The sequence below is a fragment of the Gobio gobio genome (assembly GCF_949357685.1).
Source record: "Gobio gobio genome assembly, chromosome: 14".
Lineage (NCBI taxonomy): Eukaryota > Metazoa > Chordata > Actinopteri > Cypriniformes > Gobionidae > Gobio > Gobio gobio.
In genome coordinates, this window is record NC_137107.1 from 23319976 (window position 1) to 23337211 (window position 17236).

Consider the following 17236-nt stretch of genomic DNA (forward strand, 5'->3'; position numbering starts at 1 on the left):
TGGCCTAAAACATGGGCTGATATATGCTAATTTGGGGAGGCGTAAATATTATTGTTCCTGACTGTTACGTCACAGTCGGTTTTATGTTGTGATTCGCCCGTTTTTCTTTTTCAAGCACAATATTGACATATGAAGGAGGAAACTGGTGTTTGAGGCTAATGGTATGTTAGTTCCATGTACAGAACACTTATTATTCAACTATGCCAAGGTAAATACAGTTTTCCATTCTATGGCACATTTAAATATATTATTGATTGAACACAGTACAAAATGTTTTAAAAAAAATGTGTTACTTTAGCTTATTTTATTTAATTAAACTGAACAAGAGGCAAAAACATTTTTTTTTAATTGTTGTTCCAGGATCAACAAATGTTGACCCAAGAACGCGTCTAAATCTGCAAAATCAGGACGTGCATACTGTATCCTGAGTTGAGTGCATTTTATCAGAACAAATACTCTATATTTGCTACATCTAAAAGGTTTCCTTCACTTATAATGAAAATATATTCATAAACAGGTATTTAGTATTTGTACATGTGCAGACAGTGGATTGCGTGACCTGAGTTTCTGAAGGCATTTCAACAGCTGTGTATGATTAGATTCTAACTCTTTGTATGTCATAGTACCATTAAGTCGAGTGGCGTGTTAATCAGGACACACATTGTGCACTTCCTGACAGAAGGATGTGCAATGTAGCGTCCCAGCCTCTCTGGCACAGACAACTGATGTAAATGAACAGCATTTCAATTAGAAGCTATTGTGCTCGCTGCAGTACTGTGTCGGTGGATATTGGCGCATATCATTTTTCATTCTTATTTTACCTCTTGATTTGCTGTCCTCTGTTTTTATTCCTTTTTGTTGCTCTCATCCGTCTCATCCTTCTATATTGTCCACTTCTCACAGTTGAGACAACTGCAACTACGTCAAGTTCACTTTCTTACCCTTAGGAGGGACGCATACTCATTTTTGACAGAAGTCAAAGATGCATCTTATTTTGAAATGTTTCTTGCCTCTCGGCTACAGATCAAAGCAGGACAGTGTACATCAGAGCAGTGGGGGACGGACACGGTGCAACAGAGACGGAAAGAGCAGATAAAAAGACAGAGGTAAAGACCAGAGAAAAGGTCAGGAGGAGACCGAGTGAACAGATGGAGGTGTGGTGGAACAGCACGTACCAAAGCGTTGCATTCCAAAAAGCCTACGGTATTAAAGGGTAACTTCAGTGATTTAGCATTAAGCTTTGTATCAGCAGAAACCCCTTAGTATATTTGAATTATGATACTTTCCCCCCTCATATCCCCCTGAGACGAGAGAATTATGCCTTTTTATGCAAAAATAAATTTTCTGTCTTTTTTCAGTCTAGAAGGCACCAAATTCAAAAATAATTTCACATTTCTACTACATAAATGACACGGTTTAAATACACATTCATCTTCCCAGTGCTGAAGTGGCCCTTGAATTACAGTGGTTCGTTGTTGTACAACAACTCACTAGTCATATTACTCTTTTTTGTCTTTAACGCAAGCAGACGAATGTTAGAGGAGGTATAAAGGCTTGTTACAAAACTGAAAATAGATATTCAAATGACACAACCGGTGCTTCCCAATTGGAAGGCTGCATCAAGGCTGCATACCCACGTCATCAAGCTGTTTTGAAGGCTGTCTCAAAGGATCCTTGGAAGTCAGCCTTCCTTTCGCATCCTTCATTCGGCTTATTTTGAAGGATGCATCAGGTGTACCCTTTGCGTCCTCCAATCACCTACGATCCTTTGCACACATGTCGTGAAAGAAGATCTGCCAGTTAGGGCTGTGCGATTAATCGGAATCGCAATAAAATCGTGATGTGAGCATGCGCAATTGCTAAACCGCAGAAAAGCTAGATTTTTTCACCTCCAAGGGCCGTTCACATGTCTCGTCTAAAAACGTGTCCCAAACGCCGGCCATGCCGCTTTCTCGTCGCCGGCACTCATGTCTGCCGTTGCTAAGCAATCATGAGTTGCGTTCTCCATGAACATGAGGAAGTTTCAACAACGGACAAATGGATTTCCAGCCCTTGCATGCGCTCTGCTTCTAAATGTATTTATGAAGATGAGGGGGGGGAAACTATGTAGCTACAGCTATCAGCTGTTCATCCATTTTGGCTGAGCTTTCAATGTTGTTACAATGTTATGGAAAGGGTGAAGCTGGTTCTTGTCACATGACCTGTGGTGCACTGGCGGCCTTCTGAAAAGTTGATATTTTGGAAAAGCACGCAAAAGATTCAGCGTGAACTGTAGTGTGCAATCTGAATGCAGCGCGCCATAATCTAGCGCAACCGCAAGAGCAGAACAGAGTCTGTTAACCATAATGACATTGAAGAAAGCACAGAATCAGGGAAGGTGAATTCAGGGCAGGACCCAAAAAAGAGAGATGATGTATCAAATCCAGGGAATTTGCGAGACCTGACAAACTTTCACTTCGGAAAAACGAATATTAAGGGCCATTCACACAGAAAGCATTTTTGCGGTTAAAATAAGAGATGAATTTTTTAAAAGTTGAACTTACTATGAGCACCACATAGAATGTTGTGTCATGTGCGAGATGTTGCAAAAGACACGAAAAAGATTCTTCCAAACCATGTATACAAAAATCAATAATACAGGCATTTGCGAACCGCACAATAGCCTATACGAAAAAAGTTCAAAAAGGCATAAAGAAATAACCAACGTCAAAATATAATTTATGCAAAGATATTGTGCCCGCAAATATTGGCAATATAGCCAGCTTCCAAAAGTGATTATACACACATGTATGTAAGAAAATATTGTTTCAAAATCGGGATTAATATCGAAATTGAAATATTGATCAAAAACATCCATGTCCATATCGCACAGCCCTACTGCCAGCAGAAACAGCCATGATAAATAGCCATTTGTATGGATGCATCTGATGACCAACCTAAACTGGAATTTTCTGGAAAAATTACCCCAGACTGATTAGTGTTCACAATGCATATTTTTATTGAACCAAACTGCTAGCTGAAAACGAACTGTACTCAGAACACCCAAGATGGTCTCAGTTTGGTTCGCTTTAAAAGGGTCTGAGATTGTTTGGTGTTCACATACGGGCCAAAAATCTAGTAAACCATGAACCACCTATGAAAAGCACCAAGTGTGAAAACACTCTAAAGAATCACACACCAATGGCGGTAATCCATAAAAAAGTTTTAATAATCATTCTAATTATATGACAATAGTGAAGTCTACACCATGACTATAACAGTAATGACACGGAGGAACAATATCATTCGAATCACTTTCAAAATGATGGATGAATGATATAAAAAAAACATTGACAGCTAATCAGAATCCATCCAACTTCAACATTATCATCCTTTGGTTTGGACCCCAATATTATCCTTTTTTTTTTTTTTTTAAATCTTCGTCTTTGTCCATTTATAATAGTCATGAAGGGACAAAGAGGTGCATAAAGCATCATGTGATGTGATATATGAAATATCAAAGTTCATCTGGCCTCCGGGAACACAAGCTGCCTGTTGCTACCAAACTGATAAATTGAATGCATTTTGGCTCACAGTGTTATAATAGAGAGCACGTGCACACGAAACACTTCAAAGGTAGCACAGAGAGAGAGACTTCTGGACCAGCCTTATACCTTCAGCCTTTGTGTTTGTGCTAGAGCAGTATGTTCTGGGTATGAAAAGAAATGGTGAAAAGGAGGGAGACTGTGCATGTAAGCCAATGCCAGTCTATGTGGCATCCCTGCTGAGAAGAGAAGGGCAGACAGAAACCTGTAGACTTCACATATTTACCCACTACCCAGACAAAGAAAACCATGACTAGAAACTAATGCTGCGTCCCAATTCACATACAATCTGTCCTAAATAGTATTTGAAATGAGAATTAGTATTTCCCAAATTGTAGTATGTTGAAATGAGTATTCCAAAGATACCTGGATGGTCTACTTTTTTCCGAGAATTTGATTAGAACTACAAACACGAATAAAAAGTGTTAAAAAAAACCTACAAACATGACGGATGTGTGAGTCTGACGGTTAAGTAGAGAGGTTTAGTGAATAATAATCAGTATAACCTGATGAAAAGATACTTATTCAACGTAATCCACGTTATATTTAATCTGCAACAGCATTGTGAACTTTTGTAAAGATCCTTTAGGTCATTAGCTTTTAAATGCATCATTATGCAAAAACACACGAGGAGAGTCTCCGCATGAAAGAACCATGACTGGCAGATCAACATGCTATACTACATTTCTCTACAAAATGGTAGTAAATTAAATTGACGAAGTAGTATGTCCCAAAGCGTGCCTACTATTCTGCTATACACTCAAAAGTATGTTCTTTTGCTTCACAAACAGAGTACATACTTTTAGGGGCGTAGTATGTAGGCGAATTGGGACGCAGCATAAACAGAGACAGTGACATTCTGCAGGGTCTGATCTGTGATTGCATTCGTATATCAGACATGAAGGCAGCAGGGGGCCAGTTCTCCCAACACGTGTGCGCCCGGCAGATCAGTGGCCTTGAATACTAAGAGCACGGCTCTGGTTGTGCATCTTCCTGTCCATTAGCGGTCAGTTATCAGGGCACATCTTACATATTTTCAATTGTGGTAACAACTCTGATGATGGAAAGACACGGTCCACTTCTTCACAACTACAAAAATATTATAAAATAATAAATTTTTTATGTTTTTTAAATCTTTGAAATGTGCAGGCTAATGATTACCTGATGCAGTGTTGAATGTGCGTAATTTCGAATGTGTAGGGGCGTGAAATATAAATTATTATCTGACATAAAATAATAAAACTTTTAATACATTTTGATAAAAAATAATATTTTATTTGATGCCCAAAAGCAATATTTACCATTTCCATCAAGCATCGGTCAATACTGAAGCCACATTTTCAAAATCTTCACACATTCAGCGAAACATAAGTCTATGCAGACCAAACTGTGAATCATTTTTCATTGCTTTCACACAAAATGCATCCACTTTTGTCATTCATGCTTCATCTGCAAAACACATTTTTTTGAATGCCAATACACTGCTTTCTAAACTGATAAGTTTTACCCTCTATACAAAAGAGGAAAACATAGGAATAAATTTGTACTGTAATGTAAATATGGATAATGTAACAAATTACAGCGAATTATAAACAGCAGAGAGTGTCGTTCTTGTTTTGTAAAGAAATTTTACAAAAGCAAACATAATGCTGCCTGTTAGTGTTGTTTAGGTCGTTGTTTTATGAGTGACAACGTGAGTTTGTTGGATGAAAACCTTGCTAGTGTTTTGGAATAAAACGTTGATTTGATACATGTCTATTATATACAGTATGTTGACTTAAGAAATCTCTATTATTACTTATAAAAGAGTGATGAAAGCGTCCTAAAAGAGTCAACTAAGATGTAATTTGTTAGTTGACTCTTTTATGACTCTTTCATCACTCTTTGAGTTATAATAGAGATGTCTTAAGTTAGAACTGAAGTACATTTTGAATGTGAAATAAACTGCTGTACCAACTGAAAGTTGGTTAGGATAACTGTGTGAAGAGTTTTGAAAAAGTGACATAAAAATCGGTCCTAACCTGCAAGGACATATAAAACAGCCCAAAAACAGTTTACTCAATCTAAACTCAAACAGTATCCACTGAAATGTATTTATTGCTATAAAATTACAAATAGCAACAACACAAATAAAAGGTTTAAACTGTATTTAAACATTAGGGGTGCAAAAACAACAGCGTCTTTTAACAATCGCTGCCAATACTTAAAGTACTTTTTTTAAACTCTTAACACAGCAACACACCTACATCACACAATTGACCAAATAGTTATTTTTCTGTCCAAAACCACATTTAGTTAAATAAATACAAATTCTACATTTCAAAACTCTAAAAACCTTTTTCTACATACTAACTCTATCAAAACACAGCAAACCCGACTCAAAATGGAATCATTCTGTCAAAAAACCAGGACTAGTTTTCTCTCCAGCAGGAACATATAGTCAATCACAGCGCAATGACTGTCAAAATACTAACAGTTGATGGCATTACTGCATTACCAGTCATGTTTCAGTTCTACCTGCAGAAAATATGAAATCCATTGTTTCCTTTTACTGTAAGCCATTCTACATTTTTTGTTGAATGTGTGCATTCTTGGCAACATACTATCTAAAAGTGAATGAGGCATTAGTTTATTAAATGTACAGTAGAAAAATAATAGAAAGTAGCAGAATTGCTCAGGGCAGCCACTGGTCAAATGGGTCCGCTATGTAGAACTTCAGTTGCCACCTCCATTGAAATTGCTTTCTGGGGGTGGGGTGTTGATGGTGCCCTCATAGAGAGTGAGATGGTGCCCCCTTGGTTAGTGCCTTACACCGACTGAATATTCTGCGTATATGGAACAGTGGCTTTATATTAAGCTTTTAGTGAAAGGAAAACATGAAATTGCTGCCATTGATCAACAACAAATACAACATGGCCTTTGGTTACTATGGAATAAAATAATATAAAAGGTCACTGTGACTTTTTATCTCACAATTCTGACTTTTTTTCTCAGAATTGTGTGATATAAACTAGGAGTTGAGAGAGAAAAAAGACACAATTACCTTTTTTTATATTCTATTCGATGGCAGAAATAAGCTTTCATAGGTTCCACATGTGTAAGGGGTAGGGCTGTGCGTTATTGAAGAAAAATGCGATATGCGATATCCTTGTTAAATAATGCAATATTCGATATGCGATACAATATTGCTTTCAGTGTGTAAAATCTATTTCTTTCCCCAACTGATATCTTTCACTTAAAGCATAACCGACTGTGTTTACATGAATACTCATCAAGACAGCCATTTTGACATAACTGTGTGTGTATTTGACAGTAAGAGTGTGTAACAAGACAAGAAAAAAAGAACGGCTTGTGCACAGGTTTTGGTGTGTGTGTCAGACAGCAGACAGCACGAGACTGCAAGGAGTTGTTTTTCGCAAGTTATTGCGTTTAATAACTCTTTTTAACGTCAAGCAAGTCACATAAGTAACAGTTGTGTGCCAGTCTATTCTCTGCTATATGCGTCGACCTAAAACGTACACTTTTCACAATGTTGAAATAGCCTATTAAAATCATTCAGATATTGCGTGCCCTTGTGATATGCATATTGCGATATGTACATTTGCGATATTTCGATAATTAAGGGGGGAAAACATAAAAATGCATAGTCCAGCACACATTCTTCCTCCTCTCCCCTAACTCTTCTTCTCCCTCGCCCAGACTTAATTTTTTCTCTCTCTGCTTCTCTGAGTTGTTTGCTATCCAAATTGAACAAAAACAATTCAAAGAGTCACTTTTTTACTGTGTATGTCTAAGTAATGGAAAGAACTACGACTGAGATTGGATCCAGCATTTCTCAATATTTCAGTGATCTGTTAACTTAAAGTGCTTATCAGTTGTTTCAATACTTTTAATATATCGTTTTCAGTACTTTTGAGCTGCTGTTGTTTCAGAAGTAGAGGCTTTATACAAAATTGGTTTGGAACATTGTCACATGCATGTCTGCGTGAGGTAATCGGAGCTGCTAACATGAGCTCTTGAAGCTCATATCTGGGGACATCAGAGACTTATTTTACATCTTGTAAAAAGGGGCATTATAGGACGCCTTTAAAGGTTATGTGTCTTTTTCAACCTGACCATTTGTTGATCAAGTATAGCATATTTTGCTTAAAAGCATAGTTGCTTAATGTACACAGCAATGGAACTGCAATCAGAAATACATCCTGATGAAATCTAAACCTTATAATTGCACTGTTATGATTTGCTCACGTGAAAATAACATCTCCACTCCCACCTATCATCCCTCTTGTCACATATCCCCACCTCGGCGTCTGTCACCCACCTCAACACAGTGTGTTACTCCTCTTTAACACTTCAGCACTGTCTGGGGGCTTACATGAAACAACTGAAATCTCCCGTTTTTACAGAATAACACCCTCAGTATGATTTAGCATCTTTTCACCTTATCTCATGAGCCGACGTGCTCAAATCATCTGGTGCACATCAAGAATCATTTGTATTTCATGACTGTTTTTGGAATGAGCCGATTTGCTCATCATATTGCAGAGTATATGTTGTTACACTTGTTGTATTGAAATATTTGTCTGGCAGCCATTAGACTGTGACACAGCTCTTGATGAGTCTGAATGTCTCCTCAGAGTGATTTCCTTCAGCAAATCCCATGAAGCATTTAATGCTCTTTGTGTTACAAAAACGTTTTGCTCACACGCACACATTCCCTCGTTGCTTGAAATCATAACAAGTAGAAGCGGATTTGCACAGCAGGTGAAATTAAATGATGAAAATAGGCTTGTAATTGCAGCGAGTGTAAACACAGCTCTCAAAAATCCTTCTGCAGAGTCTACAACACACCGTCGAAATATAATAGTAACATACATCAAACATCACTCGTCTGTAAATTATAATAGAGATTTCTTAAGTTAGAATTCTTATCTGGAACAATATGAATGTCATTTTAAGGAATAGCGGTTCATCTTTGGTATTTTGTTCTGGATTATGTGTCTTTTGAGATATTGAGAAAGGTTAACTCCACATTAAAGAGATTGAAAGTCTTGTCACAGATAAAAATGTGCCTACAGGGCAGTAACAAAATCCACACACACACGCACCATGTAATCGCTGGATCGAATGGAGGAAAAGAGCTGGAATAGCAATAATTCCATACTGTGAGCTTTCAAGACAAATAAAATGCAAGCAGACAAACAGAAAAAAAGGTGCAAACAAAAAAAACAGAACAGAGCATATCTAAGTAAACATATGGTGAGTGGTAATTAGTGAAAATGACTTGAGAAAAAAGCAGAATAGCAAGAGGTTAAGCAATCAAAGCTCCTTAATCGCGAATAAGGTGTCAAAGTGAAATGCCATTTGAGAGGGTGGGTGAGAGAGAGAGTGAGAGTGAGAGAGAATAAGAGGTATTCACGGTGAAGGATGCACACATACAGTCTGTGCTGGCAAGGACAGCACCTCATCTTTGGAGATTGTGACGATGCAGATTCAGCCGTAGCTGGTGTCGGTGTGATGTGAGGACTAGGACTGAGACTGAACCTGAGGTTTGGCCATGTCTGAGTTCAGGTCCAGAGTGCGCTGTCGGAGAGCAGGTGTCCGTGCTGCCGCTGCTCTTATCGGACTCCTCCACCGCTCCCGCAAGCGGTGTGAGAGACGGAGACTGACGGAGACGGACAACCAGTGGTGGGTGAATGTCATTCTAGGTTGTATATGTCTGTAGCCTATGTGGTGGAGAGGGACCAGCATGTGTGTATCTGTGTGCATGTGAGTGTGTGTGTGTGTGTGTAAGAGAGAGAGAGAGAGATAGAGGTCAAAACGTTCATTATTTAAAACAATTATTTAATTATTTAAGTTTGCAGTTGAATCAACACCACAGTTCACAGATCAGATTTGGATTCTGTAACACAAAGTTTGTCTGGAAATTGAAACTCCAGGAGAATGTTTAACTTGAGCTCAATTCATTCTAGGCCTACATGTCCTGAACACTTTATGAGCTAATTGTGCTTAGTGATTTGTAATGCTCTCTTACCAAAAAACAAGGGAACTTAGATTTTATAAATAATATAATTTATAGTAATAATTGTTCAGTGTTGAAGAGAAGTCATTTGCTTCAGTCATTGATACTGAATCAGTACATGATTCAGTCATTATACATTTTAAAATACTGATTTGTTATATTATATTTCAACATAATTTTTAACATCTTGATTTCAGAATCAATATAAATTTCCCAGCAAATTGATTAATGGATATTTATGGGACGAAATGTGCCCTTTTGTGATGGAGAGATAAAGACAGATAGATAGACAGACAGACAGATTTGGTGTGACTGTCAACACAATGCTTAACTTAATATTACACAGATTATTTTGGTGTTCTAATGTATCGCATGTGAAATTACCCACAGTCACTCCAGGAGTTTTCCAGGAAAGGTGTTTTCATGTTGACTAAAATGACAGACAATGTGACAATAAGCTTTTCACATCCTTCCAGAGGTGTGAAGATAATTCTCCTGGCCAGGATGTGTTGTTTATTTCATTTGGTGCCAGTTATTCAGTATATTTCCTTGTGATTTTTGGTCTAAGTATGAGCTAAACTATCAGAAGTTGTATGTACATGCAAGATTCATTTGGCTAGTTTTGTATGTGAGTGTTGCGTATGAGAGAGAAATACCTTGTCGAGCATAATGAACGATATGTCACATTCAGCCTAATACGAATATATTGATGGATTTATGGGATCTATTCACAGAGCTTATGAAGGATTGGGTGGGTATTTTTAGAGCCTTGTTCATTTCTCTCTTCAACCTCCCCTTGCTCCCCCTTTCTGCTTCTCTGTCCGTACCTCACTTATGAAGAGGAAGGTGGAAAGCGAAGGAAAATTAATCTTGAGCAGGAGCCTCTAGATCCTCCACCTGTCAGCCTCCTATCAAGAGAGCTCATTTAAAGAACAGATTGCCCATCTTTGGCCCATTTTTTATTGATGATCTTGAAATCATATGAGGGTCAAATAAGAGAGTTACATTCTCGAGTAAAATGAGACTGAGGCAAAAGGCTTTCAGCGAGGATACTGTCTGTGTGAAGATGACACTGCAGACCACCCTACAAAATTCAATAGTCAGCTTTTAAAGGTGCACTCTGTATTATTTAAGTTTCGCTAACCAGTATGGCTATTATACTGACATTTACAGTTGTAAATATGATCAAAGATGGCTGTAAAAATAAATCTGTATTCTAGCGGAGGCGGTCAGGTTTTGATTTTTTATCTGTTAGTGTTTGTTAGAATGTCCAGGACCTCCAGCAAAAAAATAGGCCCACAACATTAAACATCCAGCAGTATATTTAACCATGGGCATAGAGTTTTTTTTATCCCTGTTTACACCAAACCCATCTGGTGGGTTTGCTGCCAAAAAGCTCTTTTTATAGTTTCATCTGACCATAGAACCAGGTCCCTTTTGAATTTCCAATCGTGTCTGACAACTGAATATGCTGGAGTTTGTTTTTGGATGAGCGAGGAGGATTTTTCTTGAAACCCTCCCAAACAACATGTGGTAATGTAGGGGTTGTTTGATTTTGTTTTAGGCTTTCTGACCCCAAGACAACTAATCTCTGCAATTCTCTTTTCAGTGCTTCAGCTATTTTCTTACAGCCACTGTCTATTTTGTGAAGCTCAACAATCTTTTGCTGCACATCAGAACTATATTATTTGGTTTTACTCATTTCGTCATGAATGATTAAGGGAATTTAGCCTTTGTGTTTCCTCATATTTATACTAGCTAGACAATTTCATGTTCCTAGTCAGGTGTGCTAAAAGAATTAAATATTAATGGGAATATACTTCAGAGATATTTTCCTCATAAAATTCTAGGGGTGCCAATAATTGTGGCCAACGTGTTTTGGAGAAAAACATTTATTTTCATAATGTGATTTCCCCCCACTTTCTATCCTTTTTCTTTAATGAAGGGTTAGATTTTTGCGAATTTTGTTGAATGAAAGATCAAAAGGATAAACAATGCAGATTAATTTTTATAGCCATCTTTGATAATATTTACCAGGGGTGCCAGTAAATCTGACCACAACTGTATGTATGTTTTCAACATCGTGTAAAGGCAATCATTTTCAGTCACAGTTATATTATTCCACGAAAAATTATAATAACAATGAAATATGTTTCTTCATATTTAAATATATTTGGTAACACTTTATTTTAAGGTGACGTAGTTACACATTACTACATGTACTTACTATAGTAATAACAAGTAACTAACCATAAACTAAACCCTAACCATAACTCTATAAGTACATGTAGTTCGTTAATATTACTCAGTATTTGAGTAAGTACAATGTAACTATGTCACCTTAAAATAAATTGTAACCAAATATTTTCATGAGGAAAAAAGAATGAGTGCATCTTTAAGATTTAGATACTTTATGTGTATTTCTGTACATTAGTGACTGTATATTTGATGTTTAAATGTTATTTCAAAAGTGTGGAATGACGGTGATGATGTCACTGTGTTGCAGGAAGCAGGAGTTGCTGACCCTCTCCAATGTGCCGCTGGCAGACTGCCCTCCCTCTCCCCCCAGAACCGCCCCTGCCGCCATGAAGGTAAGCAGCACGTCTGCTCTCAGGGCCTGTTATGAATCAGCACTGAAAGGGGATTTGCTCAGAGACCTTACAGCTAAAGTCAGGGAGTCAAGCATCCCGATAACATTTTATAAATAGTTTATTATAAAGCAGCAATTATTGACTCATTTGGTTTATGCAGATAAAACCGTCTTTCCTCCCTCTCTCCATAAAACTGTTGCTGGTGATGTGCCCTGCTTACTCAGTAGACCATGACTTCAGACATCATCCCCTAGGTAGACTATATGTTCCTCAAAGGTGGAAGAAAGGAAAAGCAAAATCTCAAAATGCCCATCACATTTTGAGAATAGAGAAGTTTTTGAATATTGCACTATATGTACAATAGTCACACGTATAGTGAGAATTACTTTTAGTTATGTTCTGATGTGAACATAAATTACATGTCCCCCCAACAACAACTAGACTATTACCTACTGAATATGTATATATATATATATATATATATATATATATATATATATATATATATATATATATATATATATATATATATATATATATATATATATATATATATATATATATATATATATAATTAAGGGTACCAATACAGAACCCTGAGGAACCTCAGATTACATTTTAATTTAAATTAGATTTATTTTTTTATGTGTGCATGTTTATAACAGTTAGTTGTCAGATTAACGTGTGTTGGTCAGACAAGATTCTTCAACATACTGTGAAATCATGACTACAAAAACAGGTTTATGAATATAACAGGTTGTCAAATTAACTTGTATTAACGTGTTTATATGGTGAGGACATACTGTAAACTCAGCAACTAAAATAGCAGATTTTGATATTTAGTACTGACAATGAGTAGTGCTGGTTGTATTAATATGAGGGATTACAAGACTCCACAACCACAGGCATGTTGTTTACGCCTAGTAGTTTGTAATGCATGCTGGACTTTTTGTTGACCTGTAATATGAAGTGAAATACTTGGCATGTTATATGTTAGCCTAAAGATTGACCTCTGTTTCTTTTCAACAGTCTACTCAGTTTTTTGATATGCTGGACAAGATGGAGGTAAGAAGTGAAATCGTTTTTTGATATTTTTGATAGTATAATTTATATATGATATAAAGATTTCAGGATTTCCTCATTAAAGTAGATAGGGCTTGGTCTTGGATGACCGAAATAGCTGCCCGGAGGCATTGCAAAATGGCCGCCGAGTGAACAGACTTTCCTCAAATGAGACTTTGATGCGTTCTGTGCATCTTATGCTCACCACTCCTCCACTGTCAGTTGCTAACACTGCAACCTTTTGACCCTGACCCCTTAGCAGGTTTCTGAGGTGGAGGAAATGAGGCCACAAAGAATAAAGGTCAGAGGGTGTGAAAAAACGACAAGATTACACCTCAGCTCAGGGCTTGTCTGTGTTTCGGAATTGTTGTATTTTCAATGCATGAAGTTGGCATTCTTCACCCATGTATGTAACATTATATATATTGTATATAGTGGGCTCCAAATGTCTGATCAAATTTCAAAGCTGGACAAAATAAGTTTTAGGATTTTGAAAAAATAAAAATCAAACAAAGAATTAGTATGAGGTAAAATAAGGAAGAAATGTTGCGGATTCTGTGTTATTTCTAGGTCATTAATCAAAGTGTCATTAAAGCAAAAAACTAAAACAACATTTTTTTTTTAAATAAAAAAAAATATATATATATATATTACATTAGAAAAGGAAAAATAGAAGCATTTTCAGACATTTGGACCCCATTTTATACGTATAGTTTAAAACAAATGCTGGATTTAGCTGTTTTAATGGCTTACAGGCAAAATAACAACAAAGGCAACCACTGAAGAAATAATCCCACCCTCAAATGCATGTGTTCATTCAGATTGTCCATACAGCCACATAAAATGTTTCTTGTAAGCATGACTGTGAAGCATTGTGTGGGCTGCATGTAATTTCTCATATAATGAGGTTGCATGAGCTAAACATATGTCTCATAACACGCTTCCTGTCATGGCACAAGACTTTCCAAAGCACTGTGAAGATGTCCATTTACAGCATTATCTTATTTTTATATTATTTTTACCCCTCCAGGAAGATTACATTCCATACCCACGGATAGAGGAGGTACAGCAATTTATGTTCTCTGTTACTAATAAATGTTTCAAAGGCACTATGTATGCGAGGTATGTGGAGTATGTGTCAGACGTCAGTCTCTTTCTAATTGTTTGATTTCTTTTTCCAAGGTGTTAGAGCGAGGTGAGCCATACCCTCAGGTCATCCTGCCTCAGTTCGGTGGTTATTGGATTGAAGATCCTGACACCCCTGCCTCCATTCCGAACTGGATGAATGGCTTCTGTGATGACGAAGATGGAGAAGGAGAGTTTGGCTACACACTGGAAAGTAACTTCGCCATTCGTGCGTACCGCAAGCACTTTATTGGCAGGGTGAGAACTCGCATCAATATAGTGGTGTTATACTTAAATGGACCATCAGACAAAAGGCATTTGCCAAATATTTGTGCAAGATCATTTTAAACAGATCACTCAATATCAGAGCTGTGATTGCAGTCGGTGTAATTTAACGCAGTGTTCATGTTGGTAATGGATTTGTTCACAATCAAAACCGTTTCCTCTTATCTGCCTGTCTCAGGAACATCTGAACTTCTACTGCACGGCCAGTAACCATGGCAACCTCGTACTGTCCCTCAGACACGAGGAGGTGAAGGAGCAAGAGTACCTGCACATCATTCTCAGGTAATAACAGCCCTTTCAAACCCTCTATGTGTAATTACATGATTGGCACATTTTGAAACGTTTGATTGCATTTTTCTATCAAATTCTGCCTCACTTAGGGCTCCATCAAAGACAATCTATGACAGGATCTCTTTGGCGGGCTTGACTGAGCTCCCCAGTGTCCCTCAGTTAGCAAAGGTAATGATTGTGCCCTGCCCAGTTGGCTCACAGATTTTATCCACTTAAAATCGGCCTTTACAGACCCTAAAGTCTTATTGATTAACTTCATTGCTAAATTGTAGACAGTTTTTCAGTGTGCCACCTGCCCTTACACTCTAAAAAAAAAGGCTCGTAATCATAGGGGAACCTTTTTTAGTGCTATATAGCACCAATTTTGGTGCTTCAGTGGTTCTTCAGCGGTTCTTCAGAGGTGCTATATAGCACCTTAGTCAAAGAACCGGTGAAGAACCTCTGAAGAACCGCTGAAGATCCACTGAAGCACCAAAATTGGTGCTATATAGCACTAAAAAAGGTTCCCCTATGATTACAAGCCAAGAACCATTTTTGGTGCAATATAGAACCTTTTTTTTTTTAGAGTGTAGGGTTAATTAATTGAAAAAAAAAGCTATTTCTTAATCAGTATTTTTGGCTTGTTTTCCAGTAAATATATACAAACTTCCAAGTTAAATTTACTTAATTTGGCTCCCCCCCATGGACCCTTTTCACGGACTGTGAAACTATACTTTGTGTTATATTGTCTTTGCAGTAAATGACAAAAAATGAATTAATGCTGCTGCAAGGGTGTTTCTTAGGGCACATTTATACGACAATGATGTACAAAAAATGGAAACGTTTTTCCTTTGCAATGTTGTTAAAACAATCCCTGTTCACACTATATATTAAACACAATGGGCCCTATCATACACCTGGTGACACCTAGTGTATGTGTAAACACAGACACAGATGATGTGTAAATAAACGGCCAAACTGAATTTAGTTTTACATTTTCAGTTGAAAACAGTGTTGTGTAAAAGGCCCCTTAATACAACAACTGAGGTAGTGACGGCAAATTTGACATCTTTCTCTCTTCTCTGCTTTAATCAATCTCTATTCCTCTTTTGGGAAGTCGTTGAAACGCTATTACAGATTTATTACAGCACATGTAAATACAAAAATTCTGATTGCTGTCATCTCCCTTTAATCGCTATAGAATTTTATGACGACTTCCACTTCTGAGAACCCAAGAAAAGGGTCCATTGTTGAATCTGTCTCTATGAAATGCAGCTTTGCAAAGAGGCTGTTATTGAAGGATGGAGGTCAAAATATATTATATTTGAACAATATATTGGATATGACAGTAAACCCACAACCCGTGTCTGAGTGGAGTTTCTCATTTTGCATGCATATGTGCTGTTTCTTCCAGGCACACCAACAAAAAAAACATTTGTTTGTCACAAAGAAATTGTAACATTATAAGTGAAATATTATTACAAGATTATAAAATGTATGATATGACCTCTTTAAAGAATTAAATTAGTGAACCGAAACGGTTTCAGTTGACTAAGTAATTGATATATGAGTAATATGAGTAATTGACTAAGTTTGTGTTTTTGTGATGTCATTGTTTCCCCACTATAGCTACTATGTGAAGACATTGTAGGTCTGAGATGTAGTCCTGTGCTGTATCCAAAGGTGAGTGCAAGAATAATATTATGTTTTTATTATTAATATTGTAATATAATTAGGGGCCAAATGCCTAAAACGCACCAAGGAGGAGCCTATTGTATCCATTAATCCGTAGATTTGGCACACAAATTAGAGCACAGTCTGAAAATTTGGAGTCTCTAACTCAATTCCTCTAGCGCCACCAACTGTCCAAATTTGGCATAATCGTTCTAATATGCTGATTTGGTGCTCAGGTAACATTTCTTATTATTATTATCAATCTTGAAAACAGTTATGCTGCTTAACATTTTTGTGTTGTTGGTAATAGTTTTTACAGGATTCGTTGATGAATAGAAAGTTTAATTTACAGCATTTATTTGCATTTATTAAATGTATTTATTACAATTAAAAAATCATTTATTAAATAGAAATCTTTTGTAATGTTATAAATGTCTTAACTGTCACTTTTATCAATTTAATGCATCCTTGATAAATAAAAGATTTTCATTTCTCTCTTTTCTTTAATCTTACCACAAATATTTGAATGGTATCATTGTTTCCACAAAAATGTTATGCAGCAAAAACTGTTTTCAACATTGATAATAATAAGAAGAAATGTTTCTTCAGCATCAAATCAGATC

The 17236-nt window shown here is 36.9% G+C and overlaps 1 protein-coding gene across 1 annotated transcript in view; it reads left to right on the forward strand.

The window, feature by feature from the left end:
* rap1gap2b (RAP1 GTPase activating protein 2b) overlaps positions 1-17236 on the forward strand; it is a 56295-nt gene that overhangs the window by 25147 nt on the left and 13912 nt on the right. Inside the window, exons 3-9 of the mRNA XM_079835743.1 lie at positions 12113-12197; positions 13227-13262; positions 14290-14322; positions 14442-14642; positions 14848-14951; positions 15050-15128; positions 16569-16622. Of these exons, the coding sequence (XP_079691869.1) occupies positions 12113-12197; positions 13227-13262; positions 14290-14322; positions 14442-14642; positions 14848-14951; positions 15050-15128; positions 16569-16622 (592 nt within the window). The remainder of the gene's footprint in view (positions 1-12112; positions 12198-13226; positions 13263-14289; positions 14323-14441; positions 14643-14847; positions 14952-15049; positions 15129-16568; positions 16623-17236) is intronic.